The following is a 19,653-nucleotide window of genomic DNA, read 5'->3' on the forward strand; positions in this document are numbered from 1 at the left end:
GCTTATTTATTTACATTACTTGAAATTAATCCTGGATTATCATGTATTTTTGAGATTTTAATGTTATAACTGTTTAATTTTAGAATGACATTGTAGGGTAGGTGTGAGAGGACAGATCTGGCCTGTTTGAACCTAAAGCAGGTAGAATATTTTGGCCGGATATGGCCGGTAGAAAAGCTAAAGGGTTAATGTGTCCTCTCCTAAGATGATGATAGAATGTGATTTCAGGAGCAGACTTTCGGTGTGTTTGACGGGAGAGGATAAATATAATTGACAGTGTTACCTTGTAGTGGTGGTAGTTATATTTGGGTTGCAGTTTGTTCGTTGGAAGAGCAGTAGTGATGCTGCTCTCCATGGTGTAGTTGATGGTGGTGTTGTCATCATAATAGTGGTGCTATGATGCTGACTAAACTTAACCATTTGCACAACTATTAATCTTAACACAATTAGCTTCACACATATGTATGCATCTCTGCATTAATAAACATTGATACATGATGCAAATGCATATGTTTGTGTATGTGTACACCATACAGTTCCTCTTACATGTTCTTATTCATTCACAGAAACTACACACGCACACACAAACACAATCAAACAAGACCCCATACATGGGCTTCATGGAGGCAAGGTGGCTAAGTTCTTTTTGAGCATTGGATCTCACAGAGGCAAAGTGGCTGAGTTCCTTTCAAGCATTGGGCCTCAGGGAGGCAAAGTAGCTGAGTTCCTTTTGAGCATTGGGCTTCAGGGAGGCAAACTAGCTGAGTTCCTTTTGAGCATTGAGCCTCAGGGAGGCAAAGTAGCTGAGTTCCTTTTGAGTGTTGGGCCTTATGGTGACAATAATGAGGTGTTTTGGCATTATATCATGCTTGAGAAAAAGACCCATCAAGCCAAGCAAAATCGCAGTTGTGGGAGATACTGGTGTCACGCAAATAACACCTGTGCCAGTGGCACGTACAAGCATCCATTACACTCTCAGAGTGGTTGGTGTTAGGAAGGGCATCCAGCCATAGAAAGCCATAGCAAATCAGGTGAGTCTGATGCAGCCTTCCAGCTTACCAGCCCTGGTCAAACCTTCCAACCCATGCCATCATGGACAACGAACATTAATGATGATGATGTATGAGTGTTCAACATTTGCTAGACGACCTGCACAAATGATTTGTTTATAGTGGTCATATGCCTGTGCCACACATTAGTTCATTCTCTTCATAAAATCAGTGTTGTCTAAATGGGTGCATGGTGTACTACGTGTTAGGTGATGAAGTGATCACAGAGCAATGTAAGATGAAGTGTTTTGCTCAAGAACACAATGCACCACCCAGTCTAGGAATGAAATCATGATCACTAGATCGTGAGTGCAACACTCCAACCGCTAAGCCATATATATATATATATATACACGTACATACATGAGTGGGATCATATATACATATATAGTGTATATTTATGTATAGAAAGGGCACAAACATATATATTTAGGTGTATATATTATATACTTATCAGGCACACACACACACACACACACACACATACACACACACACTTACACATATGAGAGTAAGTCTGATATTTATATGCATGTGTACAACATCTATACCAGCGTATGAGTTTTCAGTTTTTTCTGTTTATATCTACACATTCATATGTATCACGTTTTTTTTTTATATATTGTGTATCAATCTAAATCTTTCATTTATGCTTTTATAGATTTATGCTGTAGCCTTTCAAACAATCCATAGTTCTTGTGCACTTTTGTTGAGCACTACTTAGTCAGGGTAATTTTGATGTATCCTGTGAAGTATGTTTGCATGTGTCTTATTACTAAATTATACACACACACACACACACACACACATATGCACTCTTACTGCACCTCCTCTTCACACAAACACTCACAAAGCATGTAATATGTACTCAGGCAGTGAAGTTCAGTCAGACCTTACTTCCTGTCCAGCTGATTCCCTCTTTACTCCAACCTCTTCCTCTTCTACATTACTTAATTCTAGTGTCAACACCAATCCTCTGCCGCCCTCTCTACTCCCACCTCACAAGACATCCTCTGCCTCTACCTTTCCCTACAACCTATGTTGTTATTGTTGTCGTTCACATATTTCTCTGCTCCTTATTTACCTGTATCTGGATATCCCCTACTCCATCTTCGATACTTTAGGCCACCACTGTCTTCTTGGGGAAGGGTCTCTGAAGGAAGAGGCAGAGGTAGAGAGTTTGTCTTCTCCATGCATCCTTGGTGACCATTTTTGAGTGGAGATATCTCTTACATGTTGTGTACATTTGTGTTTATGTACATATATGCAAGCTTCTGTGTGTGTGTGTGTGTGTGTGTGTGTGTGTGTGTGTGTGTGTTGTGTGGGTGTGAGTATACAACTAAACAGTTACGTATACATGCATTCAAACTTAACATCTCTGTCTTTCCTCTTCAAATATGTATATTTCTACTTATATGTACAGAATACCTGTAGAAATATGTGTATGCGAGGCAGAAACACAGAAATGAAAAGTTTGATTGTGTGTATATGTAACTACTTCTGCTTACATATACAAAATACAAAGGCTTGTCTACTAGACCTAGCACACTGTGTGGAGGAAACTGCTAGATGGTTCAACGAGCAGGAAGGCAGATTAGCAAGCATTGTGGAGCATGAACAGGGTACAGTGAGACACAAAGGACGCTGTATCCTGACCTATCTCTAGTTCCTGCCACTGGAATCACATAGGAAAGGATGACAGAGTGATGCAGAATGATATTGCGCAACCCTCCTTCACTTAAATCTATATGATGCACAAGTCAAGACATCACAAAATACAGATGTACTTCTATACAAATGTCATCGTTTTTGAATCCTTCTTTCTGTACGTGCATGGGTTGGCCAGGTTTTCAAGCACCTCTTATCCTGTTATCACCTTTATCTTCTAGTACATATAGTAACAGACAATATAGGAATTGGTGCTCTTATCACCAACCACTTTTGAGCGTGGATGCTTTAGAACAGGGCTGGCCAACTTGTGGTCCACAGGCTGCATGTGGCCTGCAGACTTTTATCCTGTGGTCTGCTTGATACTTTCTTGAAATGGGTTTATTTAAACAAACATTTTAAAAATTTTATGAAAAATTAAAGATTATAATGAAAAGTAAAAAAGAAAGATACTACTGTTTTTGCAACAATAATATTTCATGTTGAATGAACAATCATTAATTCATTATTGTAATAATAGCATAAGAAAGCAAAATGCTTTCAATTCCATCAGTATACAACCAGCCCTCAAAAAACTTTGTGATTAAAGTGGGTCCCGCAATGTAATTCGAGTTGGCCAGGCCTGCTTTAGAAGGTACATTTACTCATGCCATTGGTACTAGAGTGGATATCTGTAGCAGCACCTAAGAATCCTCTCTGCTTCATTTTAGTTTTTATTTGGATATATTCTTCCCTTAAAATGTAGCCAGCAATGTAGCTTGTTGAATGCAAAACTCCTTTGACTGGACCATTTTGGTTGCATTTCATGATGCCACTGGCACTAGTGAGTCCTATGCCTTTCATCATTGGTTAACATGATTGGATCTTACCTGGTGCTAAACCACAGCAATATCAGAAACCACTACTGACATAACAGCTGTGTGACTTATTAGTGATGTTATTCTGCAAGTGGCGGCCCCTACCATTATGAAGGCCATGCAAGTTGGCAGTGTTGTGAATGCATTCTATTATGCAAAAAGGAATCTAACTGCAGTTTGTGCCCTTAATATTCATGAAAAATGTGGCAGTACTCTGGTGTTGAACTGACTTCAGTTATCTATATACGTATATGTGTGAATGAATGTGAAGGTTTATGTGCCTGTATTTTGTGTGTATGGACAGAGATCTGGAAGCGGGGTGTACAATTATATTTAACATGTTTATGTACACTAAATATCAAAAGATTTCCGTTGTGTAAACTATCTTTGGGGAGAAATTTTCTATATAGACAACATGTGTGAAAAACACACCACTGGGCTATGAATGATGTCATTGGACTACAAGACATGTTTCTGTGTTGTTTATGCTTCATCAGTTACAGGCACCAAGTCCATTATTCATTGCCCATTTGGCTGTTTTAGGTTTGCTGCAAATCTTATTTTCTGTTGATGAGTGTTTTACATATAGATGATATGCCTAGTCAGCTAAAGTCAAGCCTTAAGAGTTCTTCCCCAGAATAGTTTTTAAAAGCTTTTATTTTTATTTATTATTTTTTTTTTGCAATATTTGCACCATCTCAGAGCCACAGAGAAGCAGAATATGAGATGTTTACACTTTCCTGTTAAGAAATGGCCGTGGTTTCAGCTTTCGCCATGTCTTCTGGGTTTTTCTCTATTTAATTACATCAACATTTTGTACAAACTATTCTCTTCCTCCCAACTGGCACTCCCAACAAACCTGACCTCTTTCTTATTCCCAGCCTTTAACTCTTCTCTCCTACCTATTCTCCTTCCATTAGCTCCCCTTATTCTCTAAAATTAATGTAACACTACATCTCCAGTGACTTCTCTGAAGAGTTCCATGTTGTTTTTGTAGGCTTTGGTCAACTCTAATTAAACAAGCTTGTGCACAACAGCATCCTAAGCATTTACTACTGGTGTTGTATATCTCAAACTCACACCATTATTGTTTAATGTCCACCTTTCCATGCTTGCATGGGTCTGACAGAATTTGTTGAGAGATTTTTTTATGCCCAGTTGTTCTTCCTGTTGCCAACCCTTACCTGTTTCCACTAGGTAATATTTGCCTGTGGATGGACATGTTTTCATGGGAGATTGGAAATTAATGACACCACTTGAATGATATCGATGCTTGTTTAAAACTATCTTATGATGTCAATATAAAGACACATACATACACATATAGATGCATATGTGATGGGCTTCTTTCAGTTTTTTTTACAGATGGACTGTAGTAGAAGACACTTGTCCAAGGTGTCACAGAGTGGGACAGAACTCTGAACCATGTGGCTGGGAAGCAAACTTCTCAATCACACAGCCATGATTCAGTATGATTTATTTCCTTTGACTCTTTTCATACCAGCTTGCCTAAGGCTGCTCTTAGTTCTATGATACAAACTTGTCTTTTTTAAAGTGGCCTAAATTAAAACCTTTCATCAAACTTTCATGTTAGTATAGGTTCCAAACATCAGCTTAGAAATGACAAAACTGTTTTACAGACTTCTTCATTATTTAAAGATTGATTGAAAACTGGTAGTCTACTTCAACAGAAATATGATAATAAACAGGAGTACTTACGGAAAATTTGACTGTTATTTCTTTCAGGTTTTTGACTTTCCAGGGACTACACTAAGATTTTTTTTTTTATATACCCAGGCCTATTCCCCATCTTTTTTTAGGAGAGGGTAGCCACAACAAGACAGAAATTTGGAAACAACATACTGTACTGCTTGGCATTTGCACTAGCAGCTCCAATATGAACATTTCAGAGTGTTTGGGTGTCAATCTGAGGACAGTGCCATCTAAGGACATGTACCAAGTGTGATAAAAATCAAACACCCAGTCAGCATTGTGGTGTTTGGAGTAATCACCACCAATGGCGACATTATGCCTCCATTCATCTTACCACATGGCCTCAGACTCAACATAGCAGCCTACATCAAATGCCAGGAAGAGGTACTGATGTTCTGGGTGAAGAGAGTGGCTTACTGGAATACTCTATGTCCGGCAACAGGACAAGCAGAGGAACCCAGTCATGGCTGTCAGACAATTTCTGCAGCTACATCACCCCTAACATCTGGCCACCTAACTCCCCAGACTGCAACCCTCTTGATTATTATGTGTGCGGCACAGTTGAGTGAGAGACCAACAAAACTCTTTGTAACACCAAAGATGAGGTGAAGGCAAGGATTATGGCAGCATTCACCAACTTCAACAAGTAGGCCATCCAGAAGAGTTGCAGGAGATTCCAGAGTCATCTGGAGGCTGTGGTTGAAGCCAATGGCAATTTTATTTAATAACCTTACTCTTTAGTATTTCAAGATATTTTTAGGTAATTTTCGTAAATATATCTATTGAGATGTCAAAGTTATTTTAATTTCTGTGTAATTTAGACGACAATTTATTCACCGCACCCTCTATACACACACACACACACACACATATATATATATGTATATATATATATATATATATATATATATATTATATATATATATATGCCTGTATGTATGTATGTATGTATGTATGTATGTATACACACACACTCACACATATATATAATATGTATATGTGTATATGTATGTATATATGTATGTGTATATATATATATACATATGTATATATACATTGTGTGTGTGTGTATGATTATATAATACAACCCCCATATATATACACACACACACACATATATATATATATATATATATATATATATATATATTGTACACATGAATCTGTAGATCTTCAGTAAATATTTTATCTAACAGAACTGAGAGCTATAATCTGTGAAACAGCTGGTTTGCTAGACTCCACCCTGCCAATGTATTTATTCTTAACATTACCAATCATACTGAAACTAACTACCCAAACATAATGTATTGCGCACACACGCACACACACACACGCACACATGCCCATGCATGCAAACACATACGTACTTACATATATTCTTAATATGATTAGTATCCGGGATTTCAGCAGAAAAAGATGTGGAGAAACTGTTAATGTGGAAAATGAGGTGTGAGTATGGAATTGTGTGTGGAATTATTGTTTTGGTATGTGTAGAAAACTGTAGCTTGTGGTGTGTAGTGTTACTAGAATTATAGATTATGAATTAAAACAGTAAACCAATGCTGGTGCAAGTGGTACAATACCTGTTGAGATGCCTTCTGGTGCTTCAGTTTGGTGCCTCAGGATTTTGTGTTCTAATTCTACTTGGATTTTATATTGTTTTTAATCTTTTTATCATTATAGGACCAATAAAATAAGAACCAGTTATATACTGATGAGAAGAAGAGAGTGTAATTAATTTGACTACATAGCTTCATAAAAATTTATCTTGTTTCTGGTCAGCAAAAGTGACTATGTATTATTTTCAATATTTTGCTGGTGAAATCCTTCTTGATAGTAGAAAAATGGCTAATTTTGAAAAGTACTGAACATCATATGTAAACATATCTTTATTTTTATACAAAGGGATTTATTCCTCATTGAATGATGGTACATTAATTCATTTTCTGCTTGTTAATTAGATAATTCATATTTTCTATGAAAATGTTTTGTGGTAAACAACTGCAAAGTTCCGGGTTCAGTCCCACTGTCTGTGACACCTTGGGCAAGTGTCTTCTACTATGGCCTCAGGCCACCAAAGCCTTGTGAGTGAATTTGGTAGATGGAAACTGAAAGAAGCTTGTCATGTGTGTGTGTGTGTGTTTGTTTTTGTGTCTGTGTTTGTCCTCCACCAGTGCTTGACAACTGGTGTTGGTGTGTTTATGCCCCTGTAACTTAGTGGTTTGGTAAAAGAGGCTGATAAAATGTCCTGGGGTCAATTTATTCAACTAAAACAAATAGTTCAAAGCAGTGCCCCAGCATGGCTGCAATCTAATGACTGATAGAAGTAAAAGATAAAAGACAAACCTAAATATGTGATTCCACACTGCAAATGATGCATTGATTAATTCATTTTACCTACTTGCCTCTGGATACTTTTCAGAGTTAAGTAACAAGGGATCAAGATATTTGGAAATGCATTCCTTAAAATGCATTCTCAGCATACATACGCTGCCCATTTATTATAACTACTAGATTAACAAGTTCTCAAAGTATTAGCTACAAATGAGAAGCTACTCCCAGATTACTTCTAAAAAAGCCTTTAAAAGATGTTCAGTACAGCATCAATCATGACCTTTTGAAAGGAATTACTTAGAATAGTATCAAATGATAATCTTCCACCTCTAAGGATCTAGATTACATTGGAACAACAATATAGCAATTGTAGGGCAAAAGAAGTTGGCTTTGAAATATTGTAATTGCTTTCCTCGGTTGTTCTATCTGCCAGTACTTGTAAGAGTGCATGACTTAAGGTTTACTCTAAACAGATAAAATGGGATCCAAATGGTGACATCTGTTAACACATCTGTTCTTGAGCTTTTCATTGAAACCTATCCATTACTTTTATCATAACAAAGGTTCTTCATTGTGTTGGGTCTACAGGTTATGTGCACTACATCTCACTAGTAAAGTATCCCTATCTCACTAGTGAAGTACCCCTATGATTTAATATATAGTACCTTTTGATGCACATCAGAATTAAGGATAATTATTTGTATGGCCTGGTTTATGACAGTTTTTCTGCAATGATCTGCTTATAATGTATATATGTATGTACATACGCATGCATGCACAGATGTATGTATGTATGTATGTATGTATGTATGTATCTATCTATCTATCTATCTATCTACTGCATTGCATTGCATGCTTGCACGACTGAATGAATGAGACAAAATCTTCTTGTTCAGCAGTTTAGTTCTTGGAAAAGTTTGGAATGACACAAAACAGATGAAGTGCAGTTATTATTTAACAAATTCACTCTTGAAGATTCATTTCATAAACACTATGTAGTGCCATGATATTTTCACTAAATAACTTGCAGATTGTTATGTGTGGTGGTTGCAATGTTTACCTGCCACTCACTGTATTAACTGTGGCCAACAGATTTATGCACGAGTGTATGGGTGAACTTGTCAGGTTATGTAATGTAACTCCTGGTGTTTAATTAAAATTAAATCTTTAATTCTCTGTGTGTTGCTGTTGTTATTGTTGACAGAACCATATGATATGTTTCTGTATTAGCTTGGCTGACAAACCACCCTTAGAGCTGGATGACTGCTACTACTACAAGCATTCGCGCTGCTGCTGATTTTCTTTCTGTCAGTATGGGTCACTCTGTTGGCAATTACAAAACCCTAGCAACAATAATTTGAAAACAAACTGCAGCTTATATAGTGGCTACCAATCATGTAAGCCTGTTGTGTTGTTTCAGGACTGACTGACTCAGTAGGTGTGTCAAACCAGACTGCATTATAAAATAGTCTTCAAGTTTGTAGGTACTTAATGAAAGCCTAGTTTTCACAACCACTGCCAAAGTGACATTCTTTATTGCCACAAACAATGACACAGAAGAGAACATTGTCTTGTTTTCTTTGTTCTGTTTTGTTTTGTTTTGTTTACCTTCTCACTAATCCCCCTAACACACCATCAGTATTATATATTTTTTACAGCTAGTCAGGTTTTAATTTTATTGAATTATATCACTGTAACCTGACAGATCAGGTGACATATAAAGAATGTCCGTTAGCTAATCACAAAACTCTGACATCAGATTCTGATATGTCTCCTCCTGCTGCTCAAGAATTAAAATTGTTATTTGAAGAACAGACAACAATTATGCAGGTTGCTGGTACAGGTTGTTTATGATCTTTCTTTTACTCTGCTGGAAAAACTCTGTTGCATTACTTGATATTTAGTTTCCAATTTTTATGTTGTGCTTGAGAAAACTTGTCAAGCCAAGTGAAATCATAGTGGTGGCCAAATCTGGTGTCATGTAACTGGCACCTGTGATGATGGCACATAAAAAGTTCTCTTCGAACATTGGGCCTCACGGAAGCAATGACAAGTGATCAAGACCTTTGGCAATACGCCGTGCTTGAGAAGACATGTCAAGCCAAGTAAAATCATAGTTATGGTGCCAGTAGCACATAAAAAGTACCAATTACCCTCTTGGGGTGGTTGACATTAAGAAGGGCATCCAGCCATAGAAACTATACTAAATCAGATTGAAACTTAGTGCAGCTCTCTGGCTTATCAGTTTCAGTCAAACTGTCTAACCCATGCCAGCTTGAAAAGCAGACACTAAATGATGATGATGACTATCATACTTATGAGTGCAGTTCCTATGTTTGAACTGGTACAACTCCTTCAGTTAACAAACACTTTTCACTATACTTTGAAGGACATCAATGAAACCAGTAATATAACCTTCTCTGCCACTGATTTAATGCCTTCTTCACCAATGTCTTCTGTTCTTCCTTGGTCTCTACTTATATTACTAACTTGACTTTGGTTTTTATTCCTCTGAACGTATGGGTTACACTCATCTCCAGTCAGCATATATCACTAGGTGAGCAGGTATAGCTATGTGGCTGAGAAGTTTCATGTTCAACTACGATGTTCTGATTTGAGTTCCCCTATGCAGTGCCTTAGGCAAGTGTATTTAATAATAGCCTCTGTTTGACTAAAGACTTATTAGTAGAATTTGGTAGATAGAAATTGTTGGAAGATTGTTATTCATATATACTAGTATTGTACGATATTAGATAAGAACTGTGTTAAGGTTAGTTGTTCAAATTGTAAGAATTTTGGTTGTTATATTAGAGGTTATAATGCTGCAAAGCTGAATAAAATGATGGGCAAACAACTGGTTAACAACAATATTGCAACTCTAGAATTTGTGAGAATTGCTTCATTTGATGGCAACTGCAGAGAAGTAGAAACAAACACTAGAGATGAATCTAAAATATATATTAGAACAACTGAATTGGCATTCAAAAACTGATTTTTCTAAACACATTCATTTGTCAGCTCTAAAGGAAAAAAAAAATGCACAATGGTTTTTGTCAAAATATATCTGATTCTTATGTAAGATAAGTCTTCCTAAATTCAAAATTACCTGGTTGACTGCATACAAGGCATACTGGCCTACATATACATATACAACCTTCCACGGAATTAATTCTTCATTGTCATCATCATCATCATCATTATCATCATCATCATTTAATGTCTATATTTCATACTGACATGGGTTGGACATTTTGACAGGATTCAACATGTCTGAGAGCTGTATTGTGCTCCAGCATCTGCTTTGGCACAGTTTCTACAGCTGGATGCCCTTCTTAACTCTAGTCACTTTACAGAGTGTACTTACTGTTTTCTGGGGTTTTTTTTTTATGGCACCAGCACTAGTGAGGTTGCTGTGCAGCATGCAAGACTAAGATCCCCCTCTTTGAGTGGGGTTACAGTAAAGAGTAAGGTGACTTTATGCTAGGAAATGAGAGGTTAAAGTATGAAAGAGGGAGCCAGAACAGAACACATTTCTTGCTGTAGTGGAGCTACATAACTACTCACATTATAGAAGAGAGGGTGAGAGTAACTGAGATGAAACTAGAAGAAGAGATTGAGTAGTGGTGATAAAATGTCATTGTGAACCTTCAAGGTATAAGAAGGCAAAGAAAAATGAGTGGGCACAGAAGAACAGAGTGTCTAGGTGGTCAGATTCCTCCTATGTGAACCTTGGCTACCCATTTCTTCCCCACCTTCTAATAATATAGAGATCAAAAAAGAAATAATATGAACTCTAGTGCGGTGTAGTCTGTGTTTTCTGCCCTTCTGTTTTTATGTTTTCCTTGTATTTGAATTGATAGGTCTTCTAGTTCTCTTCTAATTCTCTATTTTTACTGGGGTACATATTCAGGTTTGTTGAGTTTGAACTGTGTTCATTTCTTTTACACCTGTTTTTCAATGCTGATATGGGTTGGAAAGATACTTACAGAAGGTAGAATGTTGTGGTTCATTGCTCTTCTTATCCCTAACTCTTGCTGTTTTGTTCCCTGTTATGTCTTTGTGAAAGCTAGAAGTGACATATTGTATTGACAACATAACATCACCCATATTATATATATATATTTTTTAGCTTGGGTAGTGATATGCAGAGATATAGAATAATAACAAGCAATGCAGATACACTCGCACACAAATACACATCACAAACTTCTATACAATTTCTGCCTACCAGTTCCACTCACAAGGCATCGGTGAGCCTGAGGCTATAATAGATATAACATTTGCCCAAAGTGCTTTACAATGGGACAAACTTGAAACCATGATGTTAGAAAGTGAACTCTGTAGTCACACAAACCTATATTTATGTCTGCACCTAGATGTAAAAATACATAACACTTCATGAATTTGTATGTCATTCTGATCCTGGGCCATACTAATCTTCTGTGTATCAGCCCAGTTTTAGAATTCAGTAATACCTCTCTTTACAAGTCCATCTACAAATGCTAGTGACTTGGCAGTTGTGTCTACAAGTGATGGTATGTGCAAGTCTAGTGTAGTGAAAGTGATTAAGAAAACGATTATAATAATAATATTTTTTATTATAAATGGCCTTGTCAATCTTTTTACTTTATATAAAATATTCTTTACACTCTACTATTGTTTTATTGCCACTTATTTACAAGTATTATAAATTTCACAGATAAAATATTTTTCTGGGAATGGATTATGATTTATAACATTGCTACTATAGGAAATTATTGCTCTGCTTTACGAGTTTTCACTTTACAACTGATCTCCATGAACAAATTAACCTGTATACTGAGGCATTACTGTATATACTGCTGAAGTCATACACTTCATTTCTAATACTGAATTTCTATGTTCTAATCCATTATAAGATCTCTAATGTTAATAATTGCATTATACTTTTGCAAAAAGATAAGTACTTATCATGGAAATCTAAGATTTCTTCCAAGAGAGAAAATATTTGCATGTTCAATTTCCTTAAACTTTATTCTGGCTATTCGTTGTGTCAATTAATTTTTTGATTCAGACATTTACCAATGGGGAAGGAATTTTCTCTCTTTCATTATTTGTATTATCTTCTAACACCACTACCGCCACCACTGCTCCTGCTGCCACTGTCACTGACGAAATGTCTACACTGTCTTGCTAGGAATAGGAGAATGCATTGGACATTTAATGTGGTCCTGTATGTTCAAAAATGATGTTTTGAATGTCTTTGATAATAGGTCTATGGTACTGAGGCTGACTTGAAATGTGAAGACATCTTGAGGAAGTGTCCTCTACTATAGTCCCAGGCTTACCAAACCTTTTTGAGTGGATTTGGCAGATGGAAACTGAAAGAAGCCCCTCCCATCATGTATATATGTGTGTGTGTGTGTGTATGCATGTATATATATGTATATATATATATATATGAGCAAAACGCCCCCCCCCCCCATCCAATGGATGGTGCTGAGTTGTCAAACATTTAAGCCAAATTTTCTCAAAAGAACTTGTCCGACTGTCCCATAGGCTGCCCCTTTGCGAAACACTGATTTAATTAACCTAAATTTGAGACACCAGCAAAAGAAGAAATAAAGATAGACTTTTTTTCTATTCTAAAGGAAAACGATTTTATTCACTTTATAGATCGCATTCTCACCTGGAATCGATTTTTGTAATTTTTTCAAGACTTATACATGCCCTGATACCGTTGGTATCTACATATCAAATTTGAGTGCAATCGGATGGAGGATGCCTGAGATCCTAGAAGGCACACACACAGACAGACAGAACGGATTTTATAGAATATATATATATATAATTTTAATCCAAATGGGAAAACAAAAAAACAACAACACGTGGAACAATTACAGTATTATTATTAATAGGCGCTCAGGAAATATGGAAGCAGGAAGGTATGACGTTTCGAGCGGAGCTCTTCGTCGGAAACATAAAGAAGGAAGAGAGAGGAAAGAAAGATCCCAAAGTGGGCAACAAGAGATGGAGAAAAAAACGACTGGTGTTTACGAAGTACACATGGTGAAAGGCGGAAGTTTACGATAACAAGAGCAAAGTAGGTTTTTAAAGCCAAAAGAGTGGAGACAGGGTTGGTAACGCAACAGATGTGTGTGAGTGTGTGCGTGTGCGTGTGTGTATGTGTGTGTGAGGCGAGATAAAAAAAACAAAAAATATATGTATATGTTAGTGTGTGTGTCTGTGTGTAGGCGTGTGAGGTAGGGCGAACAGTAGTAGGCAGCAGACAGTGGTCAGTAGTAAGAAAATGAAGGAAGGAGGAAGGGAGGGAGGGGAAGGGGTGGGGGCGTATGTAACATGCCAGCGTGTGTTGAGTAGTAGTGTGTGTGTGTGTCCAGTGTCGTGGTTGTATTAATGGCGAGTAGATTGAAGTATGTGTACGAGTAATGTATATATTTAAGCAATGTGTGTGTGTATGTATGTGTGCGCATGTGTGTAACAAAAAAGGGGGGGGGTTAAGGAAAAAGGACTCCAGCTGAGGGGAAGATGGAAGAGTGGTCCCGCGGAGACAGGCGTAGGAGAACCCAAGGACAGGCGACGGCCCCTGGAACGAACGGGAGGTCTCGTTGGGTCCAAGAGTGAGGTGCATGCATGCGCGTATGCGTGCGCGAACCGGCGCAAGCGCGTGCGTGCGCGCGCCTGCGAGTGCATAAGTATGTATGTGTGTGGATGTGTGAGTGTGTCTGTGTATGTCTGGGTGTCAGTGTGTCCGATGAATGTATGTGAGTATGTGTGTATATATGTGTGTGCATAGATGTATGTCCGTGTGTGTGTGTGTGTGTATGAGTGTGTATGTATGTACGTGTGGAAGTGTGTGTATGTGCATGTGTGTGCGCGTACATACAGGTGTGTGAGTGAGTGTGTGTGTGTGTATGTATGTGTGAGTGTGTATGTATGTGTGTGTAGGATGCATGTATGTGTATGGGTGTATGTATGTGTGTGTGTATTTATGTATGTGTACGTGCGTGTGTGTGTGTATGCATGTATGCGTGTGGGTGTGCGCGTGTGCATGCATGCATGCATGTGCGTATGTGTGTGCATGTGTGCGGGTATATATGTATGTGCGTATATGTGTGTGTATGTGCGTACATGTGTGTGTATGTAGGTGTGTAGGCGTGTGTGTATAGGTGTATGTATGTAAGTATGTATGGGTGTGTCTGTGTATGTGTGTGTGTATGTATGTGTGTATGTAGGTGTGTGGGCGTGTGTGTATAGGTGTATGTATGTATGTCTGGGTGTGTCCGTGCATGTTTGTGTGTGTGTATGCATGTGTATGTAGGTGTGTGTGTACATGTGTAATGTATGTGTGTATGCGTGTGTGTGCGTGTGTATGCGTGCGTGTGTGTATGTAGGTGCGTATGTATGTGTGTGGGAGTGTAGGTGTGTGTGTGCGTGTGCGTGTTTATGTTGGTGTGTGCGTATGTAAGTGTATGGGTGTTTGTCATGCATGTGTGTGCGTGTGCAGGCGAGTGTGTATGTAAGTATGTGTGTGTGTATGTTTGTGTGAGTGTGTTATATACGTGATTATATGTGAAGGCATATGGCTTAGTGGTTATATACAGCTCGTGAGTTTGATACTCAGTGGCACATTGTGTCTTTGAGCAAGACACTTTATTTCATAGTGCTCCAGTCCACTCAGCTGGCAAAAATGAGTTGTGCTTGTAATTCAAAGGACCAAGCCTTGTCACATTCTCTGTCATACTGAATCTCCCTGAGTACTATGTTAAAGATGCACATGTCTGTGGAGTGTTTAGTCATTTGCACGTCAATTGTGCAAGCAGACTGTTTCATTGATTGAATCAACACCTATTGTCATAATTTATGGCATGCCAGTTTTTTATGTGTGTGTGTGTGTGTGTTTGTCCCCACTACCACTTGACATCCAGTGTTGGTTTGTTTACATCACCATTACTTAGCAGTTCAGCAAAAGTGACCAACAGAATAAGTATCAGACTTTAAAACTAAATACTAGAGTCCATTCATTTGACTGAATCTCTTCAATGTGGTGCCCCAGAATGGCCATAGATCAATGATTGAAATAAATAAAAAGTAGAAGGTCAAAAGCAGATTTATTTTTTCAGGTTCCCTTTTCAATAATTTTCTTTTAACGTAATTTAAAATAAAAAAGAAATTGATTTATTAAAAAAAAACATCAATTGATTTGACCTAGAATCTCCTCCTCTTTCTTATCATTTTATTTATTTATTCATTTATTTTAATTAGTATTTCCTGTAAATATATAAAAAAAAATTCAAAATGAATTTCAAAAAAAAATACCTAATTATTAATTAACTGTAAATTTTGTTGAAATATGACCTGGGCCATTTATAAAATTAAAGCTAATTTTGGCATTGACTTGTGGGGAAATGTACCCCTCAGAGGATAGAAAGTTTTGAAAAGCTTATTTACAGCTGGATTGCTTTTGGTTGTTGGATTCTGTGACCGCCAGAGGATTTGTTCTTATCTTAATGTTGAACTTCATAAGAGTAAATAGTCATAACAGAACTAAAAGGTAGTTCAGCTATTGATAGTAGTAGTAGTGGTGGTGCTAGTGGTAATGGAGCTATAGAGCTGATGGCAGTGGTGTTACTGTTGGCGCCATTGATAACAGTGCATGGACAGAAGTGGTATTTTGGTACTTAAAAGGTTTTCAAAGTGCTGGGTTGCAGTGTCTGAAACATGATGATGATGATGATGACAATGATGATGATCATTATCATCATCGTCATAGCTACTGTAACCACCACAGTAACAAATTATATCCCTAACAACCACTACCACCAGCACCAACCATTACTACCACCACCACTTTCAATGGTACTGTCAGTAGCAAAACTATATTTTAGTTCCATTTTGGCCTCCCCCTTCTCCTCCCTCCTCTTCCCTTCTCTTCCATTCACTTCCCTCCCCTTCTCACCTGTATTTCCCCTCCCCTCCCCTCCTTCCCTCTCCACCTTCTCTATTCCTCCTCCTTATTTACTTTGGTGGGTTGGCAGAATCGTTAGCATACCGGGCAAAATGCTTACCAGTATTTCATCCATCTTTACATTCTGATTTCAAATTTCACTGAGATCAACTTTGCCTTTCATCCTTTTAGGGTCAATAAAATAAGTACCAGTTGAACATTGGAGTTGATGTAATGCACTTATCTCCTCCCCGAAATTGCTGGCCTTGTGCTAAAATTTGAAATCATCTTTATTATTATCATAATTATTATTGCAATCAATAGAAAATTCTTAGCGGTATTCTGTCTATATTTATGTTCTGAGTTCAGATTCCACTGAGATCGACTTTGCCTTTCATTTTTTGGGATCGATAAAATAAGTACCAGCTTGAGAACTGAGGTTGATGTAATCAACTTACCCCTTCACCTGAACTTGCTGGCCATGTGCCAAAATTTGAAGCCATTATTATTGTTATTATTATCATCATAGGAAGGTGGTGAGCTGGCAGAATCATTAGCACACTGGGCGTGCTGAGTTCAAATCTTGCCGAGTTCAATATCATCTTTCATCCCTCAGCAGTTAATAAAGTACCAGTTAAATACTGGGGTTGATGGTATTGACTAACCTCTTCCCCTCAAAATTGCTGACCATGTTCTTAAATTATAAACAATTATTATTATTATTATTATTATTATTATTAAGGCAGTGAGCTGGCAGGATCATTAGTATGCTGGATAAAATTCTTAGCGGTATTTTGCCTGTTGCTACATTCTGAGTTCAAATTCCACCAAAGTCGACTTTGCTTTTCATCCTTTCAAGGTTGATAAATTAAGTACCAGTGGAACACTGGGGTCGATATAATTGATTAGTCCCCATCCCACAAATCTGAGGCCTTGTGCCTCCAGTAGAAAGGATTATTATTATTATTATTATTATTATTATTATTATTATTATTATCAAGATGATGATAGAGGACCAAGATATGTGGTACATTGCTGTACTTGAGAAGACCCACCTACCACAACAGAATTGAGATCCTAATACCAAGGTGCCACATAAAAAGCATTGGTGAGGGTGCTGGTGCCATGTAAAAAGCACTGGTAATGATGCCATGTAAAAGGCACTCAGTACACTCTGTGGAGTGGTTGGCATTTGGAAGGGCATCCAGCCATAGAAACCAAACCAAAACAGACTATGGAACCTGTCAAGCTGTCCAACCTATGCGAGCTAGGAAAACGGACGTTAAATGTTGATGATGATGATATTGTCATCAAGGTGGTGAGCTGGGAGAACTGTTACTATGCTGTGCAAAATGCTTAGTGGCATTTTGTCTGCCTTTATGGTGTGAGTTCAGATTCCACCAAGGTCAACTTTGCTTTTACCAATTGATTACAGGGGTCAATGTAATCGACTAGCCCCTTCCTCAAAATTTCAGGGCTTGTGCCTATAGTAGAAAGGATTATTATTATTATTAGTAAGAGTAGTTAATGACAAAATTAGTTGAGTATGGAACAAAAATGCAACATCACTTTAGTTCTGAGTTCCAACTCTTGTCAGCATCAAATTTGTCATTCATCAAATAAGCACCAATTAAATATTAAAGTAGGTTAAATTGTCTCTGCTTTTTTTTTTTCTTTTTTGCATGCCTAGAAACAATGTTTGACACCCTCAGTGGCAGAATTTTTTTAATGCATTAGACAAAATTCCTTACTATATTTTTTTCTAGCTCTTTCAGGGTTCAAATCTCATTGAGATTAACTTTGCCTTTCTTTCCTCTGAGGCTAATAAAATAAAGCACCAGTCAAATACTGTGATCAATGTACTTAGCTAATCCCACCCCCAAATTTAAGGCCTTGTGCCTATATAACAAAGAAATTATTATTATTATTATTATTGGCAAGATAATAATAATATTGCACCAGGCAATATGCTTAGTGGTATGTTGTCTGTCACTATGTTCTGAGTTCAAATTCCACCGAGGTCAACTTTACGTTTCATCCTTTCGGGGGTCGATAAATTAAGTACTAGTTGCGTACTGGGGTCGATGTAATCGACTATCCCCCTCCCCCAAATTTCAGGCCTTGTGCCTATTTGTACCAAAATTTGAAATTGTTATTATTATTATTATTATTATTATTATTATTATTATTATTATTATTATTTCAGATACTGAAAGGATCTATACAGAGGTCACTGATGAGATATGTAGTGAGTATGGCAAGAAATTCACATGGGAAGTTAAAGTGAAACTAATGGGTCAGAGGGAACGTGATGCTGCAAAAATCGTAATTGGTAAGTGGAAATGTTATCATTTACATTTATAAATATATAAAGGCACATGGGGGACTTGACGTGTGATATTGGTTGGTTGACCTGACTGGAAAGACATCTAAAACAATCCTTATAATGCACTCTGTCATGCTATTTTTTAAATAGACTGTGCACTATAACTAGAGTTATCCTCCCATTGCAGTGTTTCTCTTTAGGGTTTTTGTGTGGATCCAAAAATGGGTGAGGTGGACAAATTGCCATTTTAATATAATTAAGATTGTTTTAAACGTTTAAACTTGCCTGAGACCATCATGAAGAAGAATTATGTGGCTACATATATTTTCTCTCTTTTCATTAATAAAGAACAACAGGTAGAAATTCCATACAGTGCACCCAATGTGGACTACAGGTGCACAAGAGGTGCAATGGAATCACAGTAAGGTTAACAGGGAAATTAAATTTTGTATGTGGCAGATGTGCAGGAGCAGCAAACAGGAAGAACATTTTTCAAATGTCTAGGAGTCTTCCTAGAGATAGTAGATAGTTTCTGTTACCCAATTAGCAATGGAGGTGGATGTTCTGAAAGTATAGTTGTCAGAGTAAGAACAGTGTAGAGTTAGTTTAGCAGGTTATTGCTTCTGATAGTAACAAAAGGTCTCTCTCATAGTGAAAGCAGATTGTATGATGTTTGTGTACAAACAGCAATGTTGCATGGTAGTGAGAAGTTGGCCCTGAAAGGAGAGAACAGCTGATCATGAACATGGATAAGGACTC

At 37.5% G+C, this 19,653-nt stretch overlaps 1 protein-coding gene and 1 non-coding gene across 2 annotated transcripts in view; one reads left to right on the forward strand and one right to left on the reverse strand.

Annotated features, from left to right (window-relative positions):
* LOC115209405 (pseudouridine-5'-phosphatase) overlaps positions 1-19,653 on the forward strand; it is a 194,769-nt gene that overhangs the window by 91,388 nt on the left and 83,728 nt on the right. Inside the window, exon 2 of the mRNA XM_029777802.2 lies at positions 18,775-18,900. Within this exon, the coding sequence (XP_029633662.1) occupies positions 18,775-18,900 (126 nt within the window). The remainder of the gene's footprint in view (positions 1-18,774; positions 18,901-19,653) is intronic.
* Positions 12,002-12,107, reverse strand: LOC115210060. The gene has a single exon (XR_003881406.1). It is a non-coding gene; the product is annotated as a U6 spliceosomal RNA (small nuclear RNA).

Source organism: Octopus sinensis, linkage group LG3 (genome assembly GCF_006345805.1).
Source record: "Octopus sinensis linkage group LG3, ASM634580v1, whole genome shotgun sequence".
NCBI lineage: Eukaryota > Metazoa > Mollusca > Cephalopoda > Octopoda > Octopodidae > Octopus > Octopus sinensis.